The sequence below is a fragment of the Sparus aurata genome, chromosome 7 (genome assembly GCF_900880675.1).
Source record: "Sparus aurata chromosome 7, fSpaAur1.1, whole genome shotgun sequence".
Lineage (NCBI taxonomy): Eukaryota > Metazoa > Chordata > Actinopteri > Spariformes > Sparidae > Sparus > Sparus aurata.
In genome coordinates, this window is record NC_044193.1 from 25,593,910 (window position 1) to 25,616,028 (window position 22,119).

A 22,119-nucleotide genomic window follows, 5' to 3' on the forward strand; every position below is an offset into this window, starting at 1 on the left:
GCACCACCCTGCTGCCCATTTTAACCACCTCTTCAGTTCCCCTCGGCTCTTCACACCTTTTTTTCAGCCTCATTTAGCAATGTGTTCAGGCCCATGAATTATTCTTCACCAACCTCCTATTCATTCGTTAATCATTCCTTGTATTTAAGATGTCACACAGCTCTGACAGTCTAACCTGCTGTAGCTGAAAGATCCAGTTCCAATAATCCTCCTGACAGACACAGGAGATCAGCAGCGGCTCCATCAGCTCACCTAAAACACAACAGAGATCAAATCAAACAAAAGTGTTCCTCACAGCACTGATACTGGCTTTAAAGGTGCAATATGCAAGAACTGGCCACATGTTCATACTCCAAACAAATAGGGGACAGCATATTTCCAGAGTGTGCTTTGCAACACACAGCACGTCATAAACTTCAGACATGTTATTCCTTTACATTCTGCTGATAAAAAAAGTATTGGAGGTTTTCATCAAACATTTTTACATATTGCACCTTTAAAACCAATTTTAAACCAATGCAATGTTTAGCAAAAGGTATTGACGTCACTGATGTTTGTACCTATCAGCTCAAACTCCAGCCGTCCAGGCAGGGCTGACCTCTCCACTGCTTTGATGCTGTGTCGGGGCAGCCTGCCCTGTTACAAAGTACACAGGGGAAAAAGAAATTATTTAAGGAGTTAAACCATGATCGTACAACAAGGAACCTCATTTTCTTCCTTTCTTCCGACTCAAATGCACTGAGCGATGTTGTGGACGGCAGGTGTGAGTTACAAAATGTTCCACCCATGTTATATGTCATGTGTCAAAAGAACAAGCAAGGTGTAAAGATTAGCTGGACACGTAGCCTGGCCACAGCGGCGGAGGAGGTATTATTATGGATTTTTCCCATAGAGTCATTTTACACTACCTCATATCTTATATTCAGGCGCTTGTTGTCGACTGACAGCAGCAGGACGTCTTGAGGGAAGAGAACCATCAGTCTCTCCTGGAGTCCCTGTGAGAACAAAGCCAGCGATATCTCTATCATTGTTGTAAGATGTCAGATACAGATAATACCACTGACAAAATACTGGGACACAGAAAATTATCTCATCTATAATATCGTATGGATCGGACATTTACCATATTCACATGTGCCACGAGTTGCATTTTAAAAAATTGTTGCAGTTTATTTCATTTTTGAGATATGCTACTGTGATTATGTAGTTTAAAAGGTGGAAAGAGAGACAAGTCAGACACATTTTATAGATCGTACACAAGAGAAACAAAAGCAGTAATGTAGGGATTATCTGCATTATTTTAGGTGTTGGATGATCACTGTTAGCTTGTTTAAGTGTTGCTGCCTGTGTGTCTTCCTTCATATTAACAATAATTGCAATAATTAGTGTGTTAATGTCACCATGTTCCCAGTGATCAGCTCTAAACATGGTGATTACATTGTTAATAAACCAGATTTATCATTTATCGTACTGTATTTTCTCTGTTCATTTGAGAGAATAAAACAGTTTCTGTTAAATAAATGTCACGGTCCTTGAGAACGATGTCAGCCGCTTCAGTGAATGACACATTGTATGCCAGCAGGTCAAACTGAACATGAAACCTGACTGACTTAAAATTGTTTTGTTTTTTTAAGATTTTTTTTTGGCATAGACACCTTTATTAAGCAGTAGACAGATAGGAAATATGGGAGAGAGAGAGGGATGTGACATGCAGCAAAGGACCTCCAGCTGGATTCGAACCGGGGTCAGCTGCGTTTATGGCATTTCATTCTAACCACTCGACCACCTGCGCGCCCGACTTAAAATTGTTTTATGATACAAAAGGAAAAAAAACATTGCAAACTGGTGAAAAGCCATCTTTGTTTGATTTTCTTACAAAATGTACTTGATGTGACGACATCCTTCCATCATTTCGACACACGGGTTGTCTAGCTATTCACATAGTTGTTTTCTTTGTTTTTGATTCCAGGAAAACAAAACTGCTAATGTCGGGATGTTGTGAGACTAAAAAACATACAAAAAGACTGACACACAAGTCATCTCTGGATTTCTATATACGGTTGACTGACATGTCGTAGTTACTGATACAGTGGGAGAGTATTTTATCACCTGTCTCTGCGTGTTGATGATATGGACCATCGATATGCAGCCCGGCTGACCCATGTGCTGTATCGGCGAGCCCTCCCACTGCCATATCGGGGCCTGTAGCAAGTACTTCTTCAGTTCTTCTCTTTTCCAGTGCTCATCACAGGGTAACTAGGGGAGAAATACTGCATTTAATCAATTCATCAACAAAAACATTGAAGCTTTAAAGCTTTTTCATGAACAGTTGTAACCAGATAAACAGCAGTTAGTCATTACTAGATAGGAGAGAGCGCAGTGGGAGGGACTCATGGGTTGTGACATGGACTTGCATCTCCTCTCTTCTATGTGATTAATCCACTTCTGTAAGTCTGCAGCACTGGAACATACAAAGACCTTGGAGTCCATCATCCGACCTGGAAGAGAGACGCAAAAACATAACTCATGCTCGGTGCTTTACGCTGCATCCCCACGTCTTAGCTGAACTTGGTAATTTCCACTGACTCACTGCTGATCTCAAACATGTGTGGTGAATGCGACGTGTCAGGGTCCACGGAGACGGCTTGTAAGGAAAGTCCAGAGAGGGGAAGGATGCCCTGCGAGACGAGAGAAGACAAAGCTTAAAAAAATGTCTGTCATTGTGCTTCAGCATTTTTTAAAGAGACTATTATGCAGGGAAACAACACAAACATCATCACTGCTTGTCATGATTCTGCAGTGTTAGTACATGTCACATCAAATGTCACGTGTCAGCTCATGTCACGTCTACATGTTAAACCATCTCTTACATGCTTAAATTAAAAAAATGTTGAATTCACTGCATTGGCTTGATGGTGATGCTATGTTTTAAAAGTCTATAGAAAAAACTGCATGTTAACTTGGGCCTAAACAAATCAATAATCCATCCACATACAGCACATGGACACATTTCTGAGTTAAAAGTCCCTGTTACTGACACGATATAAGATACTTTCCAATGACAAAGTCTGTTCCCCGGTCTAATAATGTATTCCTCCATTCAGAGTTGCCTTAGACTTCAACACAACACCGAAATTAAAATAGGTCAAATAAATAAAGAAAAACATGTTGTTTAACTCCCTTGTTTCATCAGTTCTGATTACTTTTTTACATTTAAATATTCAATCATACACAATTTACAGTAATTTTAAACTTAAATACAAAATTCAAAGTTAAATGAGCTAAGCAGAGTGTAGAATTCAGTGGTTTTTGAGCCTGACTAGGAACTAAAAGTCATGATTCTGGACAGTTTGGATATGAGTAATGCACTGACAGTTGCATATTTACCTGAACTCAACTGAATTAGGTACTGACTAAAAAAAAAAAAAAAACAGTCTTCTGACTACTCTGAACATAAATGTCACCTTTTAGTTTTTAGCACATACATACACATGTTCATGAGCTAACAGTGTTTTATTCTGACAACATTTGTAAGTGCATTTAGGCCTCCTACTGTTTTTTGAGAGCCAGTCAAAGAATGTATCCTTCAAAGATGTTTCCTACAGGGCATACAACACTTGATCTGTTAGGGGGGGTTTGGCTCTTGATGAAACCTAATAAAAATCCATCACCTTAAAGTGTACAATATTTCATGAAAAACAAATGATCTCATACTCAATGACTCTGCCACTTGGGGGCAGCAGAACAAGGTGTAAACGCCTCATTGACATACAGACTTATCACCATAAAAGCTGTGATGGCTGATGAATTAGACGACGGTTCTAATATACACACTTAGAATATACAGAGGAACATTAGCATTGTGATTGCAAACGCATGAACAGTTTTCACTCAACTTTTTTGTAGTTCTCCGTGGAACTGCCGAGGGAGATATCTGTCCATGCTTACAGTCAAAAAGAAGTTTTTTTTTCTGTGTGCTGTTTGGTGCTGGGCATGTCGTTTACCGTGGTCATATCAAGATAACTTTAAAAAAAACAGCTGCCTGCTGCTGCTGAAGATTAAATCAATGAGTACTATAAACAAAAAAGTTATTCAGAGCTGGGGACAACTGCATAGCTGAGTCACAATGATGACACCTTTCACTGTCATAGTCATTTGATCTGTGTTGCAGTTTAAGCTTACTCAGCAGCTTACAAACATCTTTCAGCTGACCACAGTATAAATATAACTTTATCAGTAGTTGGATTCAGTGTCCTGTGGTCGTTTTCAGGGACCTCTGTTTTGAGACTACTAATCGTAGGTTTGTCTGTAAATTGTTTGAAGTGCATCCACTCATAACCGCTGTTTTACATTTCGGGGTTATTGTCTTTTTTTTTTTTCTTTTTTTAAGAGAAATCTACAAAGAATACCTCATAGATGAATTCCTGTCGAGAGTGGTCCAGGGCGAGGATCAGCAGGTGGAAAGAGAACAACACCAGGAAGTGTTCACTGGATCCCTGAAGGACCAACCGAAGACATGTGACACAGATTTAACAGCAGAAAAGCAAACATAAGGCAGCGCTGACTCCTGACACACATCTGTAGGATCATTCATTCGTAGTGTTCAGTTCTCAAACAGTTTGATCGGAGGCTCCATCAGCTGTATGTTCGGTGTCTTTTTGTGTTCAGAACAAGAAAAGGTGTCGCTTTGAAGACAGAAGTTTGTCTTTTAACCAGTGTGGGGTATTGTGACTGCTGTCGACTCATTCTGAATCTACATCTCAGAATGTGCTTCCTTTAGGATGAAGCACGCCCTTAGCAAAAAGTAGTATACTTGAAGTTCATTTTATTACGTATGCTTGAGTATAAGTATAAGTATAGCAAGTATACTATGGACCATGTACTTGTAGAGTACTAGAAAGTATAATAATTTAATACTTCTTCTGACTAAATTGGAACATTTCAAGTTTATAAAAGTATACTTTAAGTATACTTTATAAGGTCATTTTAAGTTTACAGAAGTACACTTTAAAGTATACAACAAGTACACTTATCTATATACTACTAGTGTACTAAGTATATACTTCTGGTCCACATTTTAGTTTATTAACATGTACATTTATAACAGGGATAATACCTTAATGCAAATGTGTGTAGTGAAAAACACTTTTACTTTACTAACCTAAATGTAAGCACAAGTCAATAACTTGACCTTAATCTGCAGTTACATCAAGACATACTAAACATTAGAATTTGTAATTTGGCAAGTGCTTGCTAGAGATTCGACAGTTATTACCATAGACACCAACAACTTAACAGATGGAAAGTCTCTCCAGGAAAACACCCTAAACTCACGGTGCCAACATTTTTATAATCTTTGTTAACTCGACACAATTTAACCACAGAACAAGGATGTGAATTAACCTGCAACCGTCTTACACATCATCTTTTTCACAACCACATTCACGAACCATAATTACACCAATAACAACAGAATACCCAAGAGTCTTTGCGCCACAGTCCACAAGGGGCGTTACAGTATACTAAAGTACAAGTATAAGCTTTAGTATTAAAGTATAAGTGTAAGTCTAAGTATTAAAGTACTTAGTCTTAGACTATTCTTTATACTTTTCAGTATAAGCCAAGTATACTTCACTATACTTTTCTTAAGTATATAAAATATAGTATATAAAAAGTACACTTCAAGTATACTGCCTCAGTTTTAGAATAAAATAAGTATACTTGTAGTACACTTGTATAAACTACTTTTTGCTAAGGGACTGATGGAGCCGCACCTCATAGCTCCCACCTGACTCCCGTGGGTGGCGCCACCTTACCTGTGTGTAGCTGTTGTAGAGAGACACCAGGGAGGAGTGGATGATCTCTCCATACATGTGTGGCGGTTGGCCCTCCCATTCCCTGATCGGCTGCTTGGCGTAAATCCGGTGGTGCAACTCGTCCCTGCTCCTGCCCCATAGCACCACCTACGGACACAGAACTGCATCAGCACATACGACAATATGTAGGTTTGAATATTTTGTTGCTTTTCTAGGTGGCGGCCATTTTTCCTAATTTCTTATCAACCGTGTATGTTGCTGTAATCACCGTGCATGCTTGTGTGTGTTGTTTTACACACGCCACACCAGTATTTATATGTGGCCACATGTGATGAGTCATGCATCGCTCAGCAGATTGGAGATTGTTTCACTGTCGCAAGCCTCCCATTGTTTGTTGTTTGGGCAAAATGTTGCACAATTCAGGGGAATTTGATATCTGAAATTGAAATACAGTCTGTTCTTCGAGCCATAAATGCGCGAGGGGCCGTGTTGTTTTGTTCTCTGGCCGCTCAGTCCAGTTGGAAGATGTGTAAAAAAAAAAAAAAAAAGGAAAAAAACTCAAGTTTGCGCTGCAGTTTTTCCTCCTCCTTTGTTTCCCGTAAAGTTTGAATCACACCAAACTCACACGCAGAATCTCTCAGCTCTGTCATGGAAATTCATGCAGTGTGTTTACAGCGTGTCTGGCCACAACACAAATAACAGCAGCGGGTGGAAACTGGTGATGTTCACTTGTGGCACATCTCGCAAAAACACAACACAAAAAAAAGTGTCAAAGTGCTTGCCATGCTGAGCCACACATCGTGTTTACCATTAAGTTTCCGCTTGTTTTTTTGTCATTGTCCTACACACACACACACACACATAGTGACCTCTTGTTCCAGGTGTCGTACTGAAGGGTAGCGCGGTGGGGGCGGTGGCGGCGGCGGTAGTGGCTTCTGCTCGTCCTTGCTGTTCCTCACTGACAGCTGAAGCCTGGTTTCTCCCAGACTCCACACCCTGAACACACACAAACACACACACACACGTGTTAACGCAGTTAATCAGTGAGGACTGTCACGTCGCAGCAGACAGTGCTGAGGGCACAGTGGCTCGGTGGTTAGCTCGGTGGCCTCATTGTAGCGCGGATGTGGGTTCAGTAACAGGTGTTCTTGTTGCGCACTGTGAATATTAAACTTTACGTTCTGTTTGGTCCAAAAACGTGCGAGTCAGGCCGACAGGAAGCTACACTGTGCATGACTGAGCTCCTGTTTGTATGTGTTTCATAATGGTGAGCCCCAAGGAAGACATACCGTACGGACACTGACTTGCAATAGGACATATCACAATCTAAATGATTTGTCTTGACCCCCCTGCAGCAGCCAGACATAATCAGATTACCGCCGTCAGAGCGGAGACAGACCCACCTGCTGACCCTTCACCAACATGTTTTGCACGCTTTGTCCATCACAGACAAGACCATACATTAGTATGTACCGCATGTTCATTTTAAACTAGTTATGATGATAGACAAATGATATATATGTAGCTATAATCTCAACATTCAAATTGGGAAGCAGATAAACTGTATTAAATACACTCACTTTAAATCATTTCATTACGTTGCCAGTATCATATCTGAAAAAGCAGCCTGAGTGACAGCTCTCTCTCTCAGCGTTTCTGGCCCAGTAAGTTTGTGGAAGCTGTTCAGTGCCCCTTTTGGTAAAGCCTCTGTAACACTTTATAATAACCGTCATTACTAAATGAAAGGTTTATAGTTAATTAAACTTAAGTTAATAGTTAATTAAACTTTAGTTAATACTTACTATAATTCAATGATAATATAAAATGAAATACCTTATAAACCATTTATTAAGCAACTGTTCATTGTGAAGTTCATACTGATGTTTATAATACTTTGAAAATGGTTCATAAATACTGTGTAGTTCATCTGTAAACATAATTATGATGGCCTCATAAAATTGCGACTGATAAACCTTTCCAGTTGCAGTTATACACATGATTTACACATGGTTTATAAAGCATTTCATTGTTTGTTATCAGTGAAATAACTTTTACTAACTATATATTCACCATGTATTAATGATGGCTAATGTAGCGTGTTATACTCAAGTTTAAGTATCAGGCACGTAGTTGTGAATGAATGTGACGAATTGTATCGGCTTGTGCTGTTTTGTCGGCGATTTCCTTCAGTTTTGCGTGTTCAGTTTACAGGCCCATCTACGGACCACCTCCATGGTGTTTACTTGCCTCTATGAAAACATGAAGCAACTAAAATAAAAACAATAAACGCTCAAACGTGTGGACTGTGGTGGCGTGAAGCCTTACATCTTTGGGGATACATCTCTCATTCTCTGTGTGAACTCACTGTTTAAACGACACAGATTGGTGCACAAAACGGTGTCAAGGCCTGGAAGCGCAGGTACCTGCATTTCTCGTACATTCACTAAGCCCAAATCATCTCATCATAAATGTTAGTGAGCATTGTTTGACACATTTGCTATATCTTGAATTTGGACGCATCTCTTGATTTGTGTGTACATTTGTATCTTAAAACGTACCTGCTGCATTGCGTGTGTATCTACATACAAGCACGCATCTTTACAACAGTCAAATCCGAGGGGCCTGCAACTATAAGCAGTAATTATCAAACAGCCGCACATAAGGACTAGTAGCTACTGTTATGATTAGTCTCTGCTAATCCCTCAGCCTCAGAACGAGCGGGGATTTGTCCCGCCCTGACTCTGTATTATTATTAAACCCCGCCATGCTTCAGCCATTGTCTTATAGTAATCTGCTAATCACATCAGTGCAGCATCACTGAGTCCCACAAGTTCATGTTGAGTAAATACGAGCCAATTATTTCTCCTGCCTTGTTGTCGTGCTGGGTGCTGATGGTCTGGATGTAATACGTTGTTCTGCAGGTGTTTTCATTGTAATTTAAAGGGTTTATAATGGAACCTTGTTTCTGTGTCGAGGTTCTCTACGTAAAGCATATCCTGTTACTCACATAAGAGTGTACATGCTGGATAAAGCACCCTTTCAAAAGGGTTCAGCAGGAGGCTTACTTCTCTGCTGTTTTGCATTTTCAGATCCAGAACGTGATGCACGACATGCCAAACAAAAACCACAGAGGTTGAAAAAAAAAAAAAAAAGTGCTCTTTTCAGTTCTGAGACGGTCACCACTTCCTCCTCCAGAACATGCCGACACACAAAAGAACCACATTTAAACAAAGTTAAAAATCACTCTCTCTTAAAGTGTGAAGATGAGCACGATAAAGATGACAAAATTCACATTCATGCTGAAGTACTGCTGCGTTCTCTGTAGCTCTTATTTCCTCCGTGACACTTTGTTCCTGGATGCAAGTGCAGTCATAACTGTGTGAATTCCCCACCGCGGCGTTTTCTATATACGAACACCGCTTTGCTTTAAATTGTGAACTTGTGTTTGTGTCTTACCCTAAATTGTCTCCGGAGAGTTCCAGCAGCTCGATCTCATCCGGGCCCACCTCGTCCACTCCAGTATGCCTCTGGGTCACACTGCAGCATCCCATGACGGACGGGGAGTCTGTCCCTCTTTGCCTCGTCTCAGCTTCTAGTCCACACACTGGGCACCATCTGCCCAGACGATCATCCGTACTGTGTACGTGTGTGTGCCACACTAAAACCAAAGAGATACAATGAAAAAAAAACAAAAAAAAAAGGGGGCTGGTTGGGTCCAAAAGAGGATATAGTGTGCTGGAGGGAGGGAGGGGGTTGCTGCTAAGCTCTAGTTCCCCCTTCTCGCCAGCATGAAGTCTAAATTTCCATAGAACCTCGAGAACGAAAGGTGTCAGTGCTTTTGAAGAGGAATCGAAGATAAAAGTGTAAAGAACTTATCTACAAGTGTAATAGTTCTTCCTTCCTTCCTGTCAGTTGGCTGTCTGTCTGTAGAGAAGTGAGCAGCTTCCTCCGTTTGTTTTTGGGTTTTTTTACACGCTGAACTCAGACCGGGAACCTGCTGACACAAACGCATGAGAAAAATATATTTAAAAAAAAAACAACTGGTACTACTGTCACTCAAAATGCGAGCTTACCGTCAGCAGCTTGTACAGATATGGCCCCGCTTCATGTTGATAACTTGGACTGCGATGTCCTTCAGAAGCATGTGGATGAAGCAAGCATCCTGATGGGAAAGATGAGAACCAATGCCCTCCTGTGTTTACACGCAGCCGGCCTGAATATGGATGGGCATGTTAGATAATTATGACTTGTGAAACAGAGAGGTAAAGGGCTGTAGTCAAAACAACAAGCCACAACAACTGTAGAGTGGAGCCCTGTGTTGATCTTCCTGGTTAGAATTACAGTAAGATGGTGGGAGGGCTGGTACACAATCACGTCTGAGTGTTTCAGGCTCTCCAAAGAGCTGCTCTCTTGTTTCCGTGAAGTGATGTGAGATGACTGATGGATATATTTTCCATTTGCCACAGCTGTGGATTTGTGCTCTGATTCCAGTAAACACGTCTAACATTAAAGGAAAGCCCGTTTTTAAATCAAATCCCAGGACACGTTCCTCACAAAACATCAGTAAAATGCCCTGTTATCACTTTTCATGGTCACATTAAACATTTATTATCATTTGTTTGGGAGTAAAACAGCATCATGAGTCCAAAGCGTGGAACTTTTCTTTTAGACAAAGCTCTCAAAGATCACAGCTGTTTTGCACATACAGCGTCACAATTCTTCTTTCATCTCAGAAACTACGCTCTTTGTATCTTCTTGTAGCACTTCCTCACTGAGATCCTCTGCTCTTTGCTTGCTCTGGCACAAAGGAGGTGGAGCGCGAGCAGGCAATTGTGTCTCTGTCCCAGAGGACTCATGGACGGAGAGCCCCTCACTCAGCGCAGGCGATGACAGCAACATGAGGATCCTTGTATTCTGCTGAGTCTTAGAGTGCCCCCCGGCACCTGCAGCCTTCAAATGATGACGCAAAGTACATTTGCTCAGCTTGAGCTCGACCCGCGGCCTGGGGTTCTTATTCCTGACAGTCTGCACTGATGGAGAGCTTGGGTAGAGAGGTGAGGTGGTGGGACAGTGGATGGACTTTAAACCACCCCTTCCTTCACAGCTCGCCGAGACATTCACAGGACTATCGGGGGGCGCTGACGGCACATTTCTACCCTCGATCCCTGACTTGCATCTTCTGGGTTCAGTCTTTTGTGTCTTTTTGGGGCTTTTATGGTTGAGTTCATTGCTCGTGATGCTCCTGCTGCAGGCCACCGCTAAATCAGGAGGATAAACTCCGTTGTACAGCAGCACAAACTCCCTCTGGCTGGCCAAAGGGAGAATCCTCTGCCCTAGACGGCACTTGTTGAAGATCTCAAGAGTTAAATCTAAAGGGTGACAGCAGATGAAAACATGTTTGGGTGGTATCACACTTCACAGCCCGATTAGTAAACAGATACACATCAAATAAAGAGAACTACGTCTGCAGCATGCACACAGTGAGATGAAGTGAGAAAGAGAGATGTTTATTAACAACAACAGCAAGCTCACCCAGTGCCTCCACAACAGTTCTGGGTATGACCTCCTTCAGCACCTCACAGTTTGTATGGAGAGCTGGGTTACAGTTCATCTCCAACAGCCACACCTGTTCACAGCACATGAAGACATCCAAAACACGCATGTTGTTACACATGTGGAATGCCGGCCACCACCTAGGTATTCCGCAAAGTCTCGCCCACCTTGAAGTCCTCGTCAACCATGAAGTCACAGCCGATCAGGTCAAAGAAGCCCAGGCGGCGGTCTAACTTGGATTTGACTGCAAAGAAGCACTGTGTCATGATCTGCTGCATGCGCCTCTGATGTGTGGAGAACAGAAAAACAACCAGTCAGTCAAGCCATCATCCATCAGGCCTCAGAGTGCCATAAAATATTAATCCCTGCCTTCTTCCTAGCAACAATATTTGAGAAGATGCATTCGGATTTGTTCAACATTGTTCAAGGGTGACAGTGCTAGTCCAGTAATATACATTATAATATCAATGTGTAGAGACTTCTATAACACACCCGTAGATAGCATTTCCGTGGTGGTTTTGCACTTTCAGTTGTTAGGGAAATTGTAAGAGACAGATTGGACGGATGTAAATGATCAAAGCAGAAGAGGCCCAGATACCCTCACCTCCAGTTTGAAGTATGATTTAAGCCTTAAAAACACCAAATCCTGCGCTTCCCATGATGCAACTAATGGTATCTTGATGGCAGGGTGTTGTACAGGTGATATAAATAGCTCAGATAATAATCAGCAGCTTTCACACGCACTATAGAAACACTGTGTACAGACAGATTGACTTGTATACAGGATTATGTTTGGACTATATTAACCGGTTTCTATTGAACCAAAGAGCCACATTGTGGGTTTTTTGTGTGTACTTGAAATGTGTTTTGCTAAAAATGTTTGAGGTTTCTTTCTAACTGGTGCAACCACTGATACAGCTGATTAAAATATATGCACCTTGCACTGTTTGTAGTCCTTTAAGGTACTGTAAGTAAAAACAACCACCAAAACAGCATGTGTGATATTTCCTTTCAGTAATAACATAATATTTCCTCAGACAGGGGTGAGCTCATCAGGGCCTAACCACAATCTCAATTAGCAGCGAGCGCCAGCAACCATCATTATAGTGGTAATTGGTCCCCGAGAGCCATGACCCACAGCAGCACTCACTGCAAAGGTGCCCAGCACCCAGTCCCTGGGCAGACCCTTGGCAACCCGAAACCTGTCGTTGACGTATGTGTTGAAGCTCTCCATGGACCACACAGTGTCCTCCTTCAGCTGGCTGTACAGAGGGTTCTTCTTCTGCATGTACTGGAGACAGACAGCAGGGGGACCAGAGACACATGAAGCAGAGAGACAGTGCCACAGCCAGCGCTTCCTCTATTCAACCAAAGACTGATGATGACTGATGAATGATTTTGTCCCTTTTTCCCATTTAAGATTAAATGGGAGTTTACATGGTTAATTTTAGGCCTTAAACGAGTTAAGCAGTGAACATATGAATTAACAGTGACGTCTCCAGTGGGCTGTAGAACTTATAAGCATTTTTACACATGGAGAGAATGAAGAATACGTTGGGTGGCAATACAAGTAAACTAAAAGGACATGGCAACCATTTCTGACATGAGCCTTTGTACTTTTGTACGTTACACTGAATATACAACGTTCTTATGTTATTGAAAAAAGTAAAGTATAAATCCCTAAGTCAAAATAGTGTGCAATACCAAAAGAAAAAAAAAAACTTCTGTGGTTGCAAATATTTTCAATTTTTTTTTTTTCCAGTGAAATATTACCCAACAACTGAAAAGAAATGAATATCTGTCTGACAGTAACACAAAGGTCAAACATTGCGTGGTAGTCTATTCAGACCACATGTAAAGCCAGTATTAGTCATTTCCTAATCTATTTGGACAGGATGTATCAAGGAGAGGTTTCTATGACTGCCTGATGTCCAAATATAGACTCATCATAGATAATCTAAAACCTGTGTGGGTGTTCATTCTTTAAAGGATAGTTACACAACTTTAGAGAAAAACTAGTTTCAGCCATTTGAAGACAGTTAACCCCAGCTCTGTTGTCGACGTCGCCACAGTGTTGAGGTGTACCTGATTGGTCAGGTGGGCTGAGAGGTTTTTGGAGCTGGGGTCGTAGAGGTCACAGGTCAGTCGCACGTATCCATGGCAAAAGAAGACCATGTAAGGTGCAGTGCAGGCAACCAGGAGGAACGAGCGCACATCAAACTTTTTCCCCTTCAGGAGCAGCGGACGCTGGATGTAACTGAGGGCAAAATGTCAGATTGCTTTATAACAATTTCAGCAGCTACATCAACATGTGTCAGTTTTTATTTATCAACAAGAAGACGTAATTGCCCAGACAAAATGTAATACAAGTATGCGCAGGTGTGTCAGACGGTGAAATCTTCTCTACTGTGTGTTATTCTTAGTGTTCAGTATTCACTTCAATGACCCAATCACTGTGTATGTTCACTCACTGTTGGACAATGCGAGCCTGAGGCTGGTGGTGGTGCATCTGGCTGCTGGCCCTTCTGTCCTCCATGTGCTGCAGCTTCAGTCTGAAGGCGGCGACTTCCTCCTGACACTTCAGCAGAAAGATCCCTCTGCCCTGGTTCAGACCCGTTGGCTTACAGATCCACATTTGACTCTCATTGTTATTCACACCTGGAAACAGTTGTTAAGTTACATCAGGTGAAACAACACACGTATGACTTATAAAGTTATGGAATAGACTACAACTTTGTTCAGAGACGGTGTCACTGAGACTTCTCAGGTCTCTGTTCTATATTTCCTGTGGTGTCATGTTGCTGCTAAGGTATTTCTTCCTGTTCTGATTGTTCCTGTAATATTACCATCTTTATTCTGTCACTTATGCTGTGTCTGACATTTTCTCTTTAACCATATGTATTTTGATCCTACAAGGCAATTCTTAACCTTAAGATTTTACAGTAGTAGCTCGAGTATTTACATTTGCTGCTGCTTATTACTCTACAGTACACAATACAATATGCCAAATTCTCAAATTCAAAGCAAATGATCAGCTTCTAAAGTATGATGCACTGTCATAAATCAAAGGTCCAGTGTGTAGGATTTAGGAGGATCTATTTGCAGAAACTAATTATAACACTCACAATTATGATTCCATGTGTATAATCAGCTGAAACTAAGACTTGCTGTGGGCTCGTTACCTTAGAGTGAAACTTTTATACTTATATCTACAGGGGGCGCAAGTCCTCTTTCCCAGAGTCCGCCATATTGCATTGCCATGATTCTACAGTAGCCGAGAACAGACAAATTACATGCTGACTATAGAAAGGGCCTTTTGAGTTTTGTTTTGTTTTAGTGGCCACTGTTGGTTCGGTACAATGGGGAGACAAAACAACCTCTCCATAAACAAATGGCACAACACAGGAGGACCAACTCCTCAGGTCAAGACTCTGCTGACGGAGAGAAATCATTCCTTTGAGGACAACAACGTGAACATCTTGGCCAGAGAAGACCGATGGTTTGAAAGGGGAGTAATATAATCCATCTATGTCAAACTGGAACTTCTTTGAACAGAGGAGGTGGCTTCAGACATTACTATCACACACCTACAATGCAGCGCTGAGTTCCCTCCCCAGACATCTGAACAACCATTCACACCTGGGCTCACCTAGCTGTAGCAACCCACATGAAGGCCGGTCTGGTCAACGACCCAAAAGTGGCCTAAACGATTCTGTAAGGACACTCCCACACCGAGTTTAAAAGCCGGCAACTCCAGTTCTAAAAATTAGTCAGAACTGAGGAAGCCTCTTGGATGAGAGGTGAAACGTCTTCAAGAAACTGAAACATGTCCGGTTGCCTACAATACAGCACTCAGAATTACCATGACCACGAGAACCTTCTTCAACATATCCAACAGTAGATCAAGTGGTTAGAATTATAGTCCAGCTAACCAGCAACACCTTTAAAATGCTGCTTACATGGTGTGGAATAAGTACTGTCACACTGAGGTATTACAACATTTACTTAGTCTCAATGTTCCCTGCAACATGACATGTGACACTTAAAGTGTCAGTGTGCTCCTCAGTGCAGAGTGACATATTGAGTGTTTACTCTGTGTTGAACAGTGAATGGGTGAACAAAGGTGATATCTCAGACACAGTGTTGTCCGACTTTTTAATCCCCTTTTACTGTTCTTCGATCCGTGTTGTATATTTTTTCGCCTGCCTTTCTACAGATTGATCCATCCCCGAGATCTAAACCAGCTGTCTGTGTCTCTTTTCCTGTTTACTTAGCGATAACCATGTTTGTTATAAGCTGTACACCACTTATCATAACGCTGCGAGTCTGCATCTCTGCAAGCAATACAGGAACCAGCGGATCATTCTGTCTCCAGTCCTTAAAAAGAAGCAAAACTGTTTTTCATGTCTAATATAAGATGCGTTCAGTCGTGTTTATGCTGCTGCAGCTTTACATCCTGTGGAGCGTCTCTCCTGTGTTTGTGCCTCAGTCCTGCCCTCTGCTGACTCATCTCTATGGCAACAGCATGTTCCCCTGGTGATTTTATCAGGGCCTTATGGGAGGTGAAGTGCATTATTTTCCAACGTCCAACTCAACCTCTTGATTAAACAATCACCATGGCAACTGTTGTCCTAACACTGGCTAGGACAAACTATTCTGTTTCTTTTAAATTTGGATGTGTGACAGGTTGATTTATCTTATTTTAAACCGGGGCCATACAAAAAATCCAGCCAGACTTGTGTTGCGTTGTTGTTGCATCAGTAAAGAAACGCAATAGAGGTTAATTGCGGTGAGATGCATGGTGCGTTTTACCCTCCTGCTGGGCAAAGAAAGCCTCCCTCTCTTCCCTCACATCCATGCGGAAGGTAGTGGGAATGAACTCTTCCATTTTCAGCCTCCTGTGAGGAACAACACAACAAGGTGGGACAGACCTCTTTCTGAGGTTTTTTCCATCTTTTTTTTACCTGTTTTTTTAAATATGGCAAGCTTTTTCTCACTTGAACCGAAGGCCCTGTCCTCAGCTTCTCAGATAAGAGAAATGTGTCATAAAATATTATAAGATCGAAACTGCCTGATAAAGTTATTTCAAATGAATAAAAAATGTACTTTAAGTTAAAAATTCAAAATCATGAGGCTAAAAGGATTTTTTTTTTTCAAAAAAATTAACCATACTCTCGATTACTACTGAGCATTCACAAGCATGCTGTAGTGTTGAAAATGTACCTTTCAGACAGCCATGTTTTCTTATTAATGTAGTAAGTGTGTATTATTTATCTTTAAACCACAGTAACTTGAGTGGGAAAAATATTTGTACCGTGTCAACTGATTGATTTAAATAATAATAATTCCTTTGATGAGTTGACTTAATAAAGTTTTACATCTCTAAAAATGTAGTTTGAAAGGCATGTGGTTATGTGGAATTGTGTGTGCAACATTTTCAGAAATTAAAAGTACTACAATATGATTTGGGAAACTAGCAGAATAATTTCAAGTATGTTGGATTTGTTGTGAGTGGGCATGATTATTACCGGTTTGGTCCATTATAAGTATCGCATATCTTCAAAGTGATAAACAAGATTCAGTTTGTCAGTTTAAGTTGAGTTGACGCAGGTGCGTCAGTGGTGATCATGAGTAAGTCAATATTCAGATATATTACCATTTTCAGCTTAGCAGTACTACTGTTTCAGTAGCTTTATCAATTATTTTAATCAAAATTATAAAAATTATTCAAAAACGTCTTTGTAAAATCAACTACTGGTCATTTGATGCATTTGTCTTACTACACGTGCATGGTGGGATTTTGCAGGTTGTTTATATTAGACTGTGCTGTATGTGATTGTTTGTCTGAACTTTGGACATCTAACTCCGTCAAAGCAGTCCTTTGATATTTCCTACCAGCATGTTACTACTACTATGAAGATAGATTTTTTTTTTTTTTTAGGTGAACTGTTCCTTTAACTGAATTAATTCACCATTAATAATGAACCACTTATTAAGTTTACATAATTGACACACATAATGTTCAATACCAAGCTTGTGTGCGATGGGAGGCCTGATTTCTGATGATGCAATCTGGCCGTGTTCATTAAATAGTATCACAGGCTGATACGTCTTTCATTCAGTATTTGCAGAGCCGGGCTTCTGTTGAATCTACATGAAGGTGCCAGATGGTTGCTAGGAGATGTGTGAAACAACTTTAAATGGTACAAAAGAAACAGACTGCTCTATCTGTAAACGTGTTCAATAGACACAGCCCGTCTGGATTAGAAATGAACAGCTGGAATACAGCTGCACACTTCACCTCAGTCCTCGCCCGTGGTTGACTCTGCTACAGACTCGCTCGTACTCCCGCAGGCTGCTGAGGAGGCCGATCTTAGTGGTGAGGACCTTGTTGTTGGGAATCTGGTACAGCAACTGTTCACCTGCAAACAACACAAGGTCAAGTTTCTTTTTCGCAACATTACACTTTTCTATTGGAAATTATATCAGAAATGGAAAAATCAGTTTTGAGATTAGAGTTGATATTATCTTTCGCTCTCTTTTCGATGTTAGGGTGAACTGGACCTTGTCTGAAGTTACGGTAGTTGGCTGGTGATTTGGTCTCACACCACTTCAGTTTAAAGTCCACCCTGTGCTTGTTGTAAATCCTCTTCCACCCCCTGCTCTCACAGTAGCTGCTCACTCTAAAAGAAAAATCGACCTTAAGTCAAACCAGAGGTCATGGGACACATGGAATACCAGGGCTGATTAGGGAACCAAAACCAAAAGTATTCTGCAGGTGGATGATTTTTTGCTGCTAGCAAAAAAAAGCTTTTTATCTTGAAATGTGATCGGACTTTATAAAACACCTAAAATCCAACTGCTTATTGATACATTTCAGTTCCTTTGTTTCATATTTCTCTACTTACATTTCAGCCCCATTGGCTCCTCCAAAGAAGTAGAAAGGCCCGGACCCCCGGGGCTCTCCTGCCTGCCGCTCCCTGTCCCTGTCTGGGAGGGGGCAAGGTGACAAATCCCCGGGGAAGCTCTTCTGGAGGTATCGCTCCACCAGGCAGGCACCTGTTACACAAACACAAATTATGCATGCACACATTCACAAACACATAGAGTAAGCTCTATTATGATGTGCATGTCAATTATTTGAATTAACTTTTATGTCAACTCTGGGCAGTGTTACGGTCAGCCTCAAAGACTATAAAAGAATGACTCTGAATGGACATTGCCTTTTCATTTTCAGGTATTGAAATGCGCTGGATTGTGTTTTACTCTGCTGCAGTAAAGGATCAACATATGACATTTATTTTTCCCTCCACGCACCTGAGCCTCTATCCCGGTTTTCCTGTTTGACAGTCATGGGTGAAAGCCTTTCTCTCTTTTTTTGAGTCTGTGTCCCCTCCCTCTGGACCTGCTCCAGTCCACCTCCTGATGTCACTTCCTGCATGCCACTATGGTCAGGTGATGAAGGCCGCTGTGCTCCTCCTGGCTCCTCCTCCTGCCTCCGGCTTCCTGCAGGTTGGTTGTCCCAACAGGGAACCTCCACTTCCTCCTTCTGTGCTTCTTCCTCTTGTTGGTTCTCCTGTCCAGTCTCCTCTGCCAGGCCCTCGCTGCAGGGCTCCACCCAGCACTCAGATGACATGACCTCGTGCTGTTGCAGATCACTGGCGATGACTAGAAATATGCCAACATGGGAGGACAGGTGGAGCCTGTAATCAGACATTGTGACCAGGAATGAGATGTTGCTTTTTATTGTGGGTCAGGTTACACACTGCCAATTTGGTGGATAATGAGAGGAATAAAAGAAGAGGACCAGTTTCTCCTTCATTAATATTCATGTACGTGATGGTTCTGTCATATGAGATTGTTTTCATGAGACACGCTAGCGCAATGGCTCATGAGATGGCTATGTCAGTGTATTAGTCTGTCTGTACTTCAATTTGGTTCAGATTGAAACATCTCAACAATTGTTGTACAGGTTCCCAGCATTCATGGTCCTCGCAGGATGAATCCTAATGAATTTAATAATTATCAGAACTTTCTTTAGGGCCATTTTCCCTTATCCAGTAGTACATCTCGTGTGTGAAATGTCACAAAATGTCTCAAAAGCTTTATTGCCAAAATGCTTGTGTCCCTCAGGATGAATTGCCATATTACAGACCTCTTCAACTGTCTATCTAGCTTCATAATAAGGTCAAAGTTTGTTTTGTGGTTTTTACTAAAAACTACCTGCAAAACTGTGAACAACAGAGTGCTGCAGGAATGACACCTAAAGCCTGGAAATGAGCTAGCATTTTTGTACATCAAGCTCCCTTGTGTTGAAGTCAGTGGTTTGCTTGAATGGGTTTTTCTGGTTAAATACCTGAAACAAGGTCTGTGATAACACAAGCTTAAGATTGTTTAACATTTTGTTCTACAACATACAATACATGAGAAATTCCCCAACCCTTGGATTTTGAAGGTTTTCTGTTTCAAAACAAGTTGCTGAAGTAAACTACACAAGTTGTTTGGGGCCATTAAACATCATCACGGCCAACACAGAAACTCGCCCACTCACTATTCCACAGGCTGACGTTACTTACAAACTTAAAATTTCCAACCTGTAGATGTGTGTGTAGTGGTAGAAGTTAATGCTTTTGCTTCTGATGATTGCATTGAGATAAATAAAAGAAGTGTTTATTTGTGAAGACTGTCTTGGTGAGCAAACATGTAAGTATCTTTTGAGCTTGTATTCTGGGATTAATACAAAATCCAATGAAAAACTCCAAGGGGATTTCCGTCGAAGGATCCAGGGCGATGCTAACTCTCAGGTTGGCCTACAAATATACATCATCCTGCAGCGCTTTATTGCAGCACTCTGTGTTTGTGTTTTGGGCTGATAACCAAATGCAAATGCAAACTAAGAATATACCATTTAAACATTAGCATGTTAATATTGCCATTGTAATCATGTTAGCCATGTGAAGTGCAGCTTCACATGGTCACAAGTGTGAAAGTAGGCTTGCTTATTATCATGAATTCTAAGCAGCTGGTCACACATTAAGGCCTAAGAACAGCAGGTCAGTTGAGCTGTCTGTTTATCTAACAGTGTGGCTCACAGAAAAAACAATATATTTAACTACTGGCTAGACTGTTAATTCGAATGGCATGTATATTATAGGTTTTGGTGTTCATGCATTCAGAGCGTGATTCCTGGCGACAGATTTTGCAAAAGCAATGATTCCTAAAGATTGTTGACCCCGCCTGTGTTGGTCCATCACTTTGACCGGTGGGTATTTGTAGTGAAGTATTTGTTGGCTCCTTTCCTACAGCAACAATATAGAACTGAAATGCCAAATGTCAGCTTGCAATGAAATCTGCACCTTCCCATAATGAACCAATTACCTTTCCTCCAGCGCCACCCTCAGAACAAAACTCACAGTTATGTCTCACAATAGTTTTGTTTGGTTTAATAAACAATTTAGCTTCAAGGGGGTAGCTAGCACCTGCTAGCTGCTTAATACATTTAGCCTTGTTTTTGCTTGTCATAAAACATTTGGCATACCTGCAAACAAAGGTATTTTTTGGAGGTATGCCAAAGGTGCGTAGATAGTAGCTCAACTATGACCTAGCTACATTTAGAGGCAAAGTGTTTTACCTGCAACTCCAGCGTCACACACATGGATAACCAGACTCCATGGAAACCTACTCAGCCTGTTCCTCCTCTGCCATGTGCACTCAGCCTTGTGGTCCAACGGCAGGGCCCAGACAGGGGGGGAGGGGGGGGGGGAAGACAGACTCCACAGAGGTAAAATCGCTTGGTCTGTCAGCAGTTTGGCCATCTGAAATCAGCCATCAGTCTGTCACACCAAGAGTAAGCAAACCCACTGGACCAGCGTAAACAATCAGCGGTTGCTCTAGTAATGGGACCCTTAGCAACAGTTGCCTCTTATAGATTGAATCTTAAAACAACAACAGCAGCTCAAGACAAAACCAACTACTCAAGATTATGTATCCCACACCCACCCCACCTCTAAGTTCAGCCTCATTCAATATTTAACTGCCTGTAAGCCTCTGTTGTGTGAACCCTATGGTAACATAAGAGCAGAGTGTCAATCAAAATGGATTTGCCAGTTTTCAGAGGTATTATATTCTGACACTAAAGGTAAGATAATATTTTCCACAGGCTCGGTGACAGTAAAATCTTGTCCAGAGGAAGTTTTGGATTCTGTAGGTGAAGTGTGTCAGGGGAAGAAAAGAATTAGTGGCAAAAAACATCTTTCCACCCCACGCCTCCAAACATGATTTAACCGTGAACATTCAATCCTTCTTGGAATCATTATTTTTTATGGCAGACATCATCATTTATCATGTTGCCTGGTGCCAAATCCAGCGTCAGGCACGCCGTTGAGCAACATAGCATTTGTCTGCTCGCATGGCAAATCCACTTATCACCTTTCTGTCTCAGTGATTTGACTCAGGAGGAAACACCCAGGCACAGCCACAGTTGGCAATTATGCATAATCTCCTCTCTTCCTCCCAACAGTCTGATAATTGACAGGGGTGGGTGCCTCTTAGACCCAGCATCCATGCAACCATATAATTACGTATACAGTAGGGTAACCAGGAGTGACACATACACAAGGGGAGTTAAAGCGCGCATTCACATATAGAAAAAGTATTTTAAGCAAATTTAGAACAGGTTAATCAAACTCGGTGTTATTTCAGATGACAACTGAACTGAGTCACTCATTAATTTGGGAACACCCTCTAAAAA

At 41.5% G+C, this 22,119-nt stretch overlaps 1 protein-coding gene across 2 annotated transcripts; it reads right to left on the minus strand.

The window, feature by feature from the left end:
* Window positions 1-9,776: 9,776 nt before the first annotated feature.
* On the minus strand, window positions 9,777-21,328 carry ttll10 (tubulin tyrosine ligase-like family, member 10). 2 transcript variants are annotated; one of them, XM_030423270.1, is made up of 13 exons: window positions 21,001-21,328; window positions 18,687-19,037; window positions 18,278-18,428; window positions 17,934-18,052; window positions 17,671-17,791; window positions 16,182-16,267; window positions 13,841-14,027; window positions 13,455-13,626; window positions 12,520-12,660; window positions 11,537-11,653; window positions 11,349-11,442; window positions 9,890-11,185; window positions 9,777-9,810 (listed from the first exon to the last, which is right to left on the minus strand). In XM_030423270.1, the coding sequence occupies exons 1-12, from the start codon at window positions 21,182-21,184 to the stop codon at window positions 10,527-10,529; spliced, it is 2,382 nt and encodes a 793-aa protein (XP_030279130.1). In that variant the 5' UTR covers window positions 21,185-21,328; the 3' UTR covers window positions 9,777-9,810; window positions 9,890-10,526. The 2 variants fall into 2 exon arrangements, with proteins under 2 accessions (XP_030279130.1, XP_030279131.1); XM_030423271.1 differs by having other exon boundaries at window positions 18,687-19,072; window positions 21,001-21,137.
* Window positions 21,329-22,119: the final 791 nt, after the last annotated feature.

Bases quoted from the DNA above. Each gene is read 5' to 3' on its own strand.
- ttll10 (XM_030423270.1), bottom strand. From the start codon at position 21,184: ATGGCCAAACTGCTGACAGACCAAGCGATTTTACCTCTGTGGAGTCTG. The intron at 19,038-21,000 runs GTAAAACACTTT...GCATATTTCTAG, and splicing joins GTGTGACGCTGGAGTTGCAG to TCATCGCCAGTGATCTGCAA. The intron at 13,627-13,840 runs GTGAGTGAACAT...TTTTGCCCTCAG, and splicing joins CAGGCTCGCATTGTCCAACA to TTACATCCAGCGTCCGCTGC.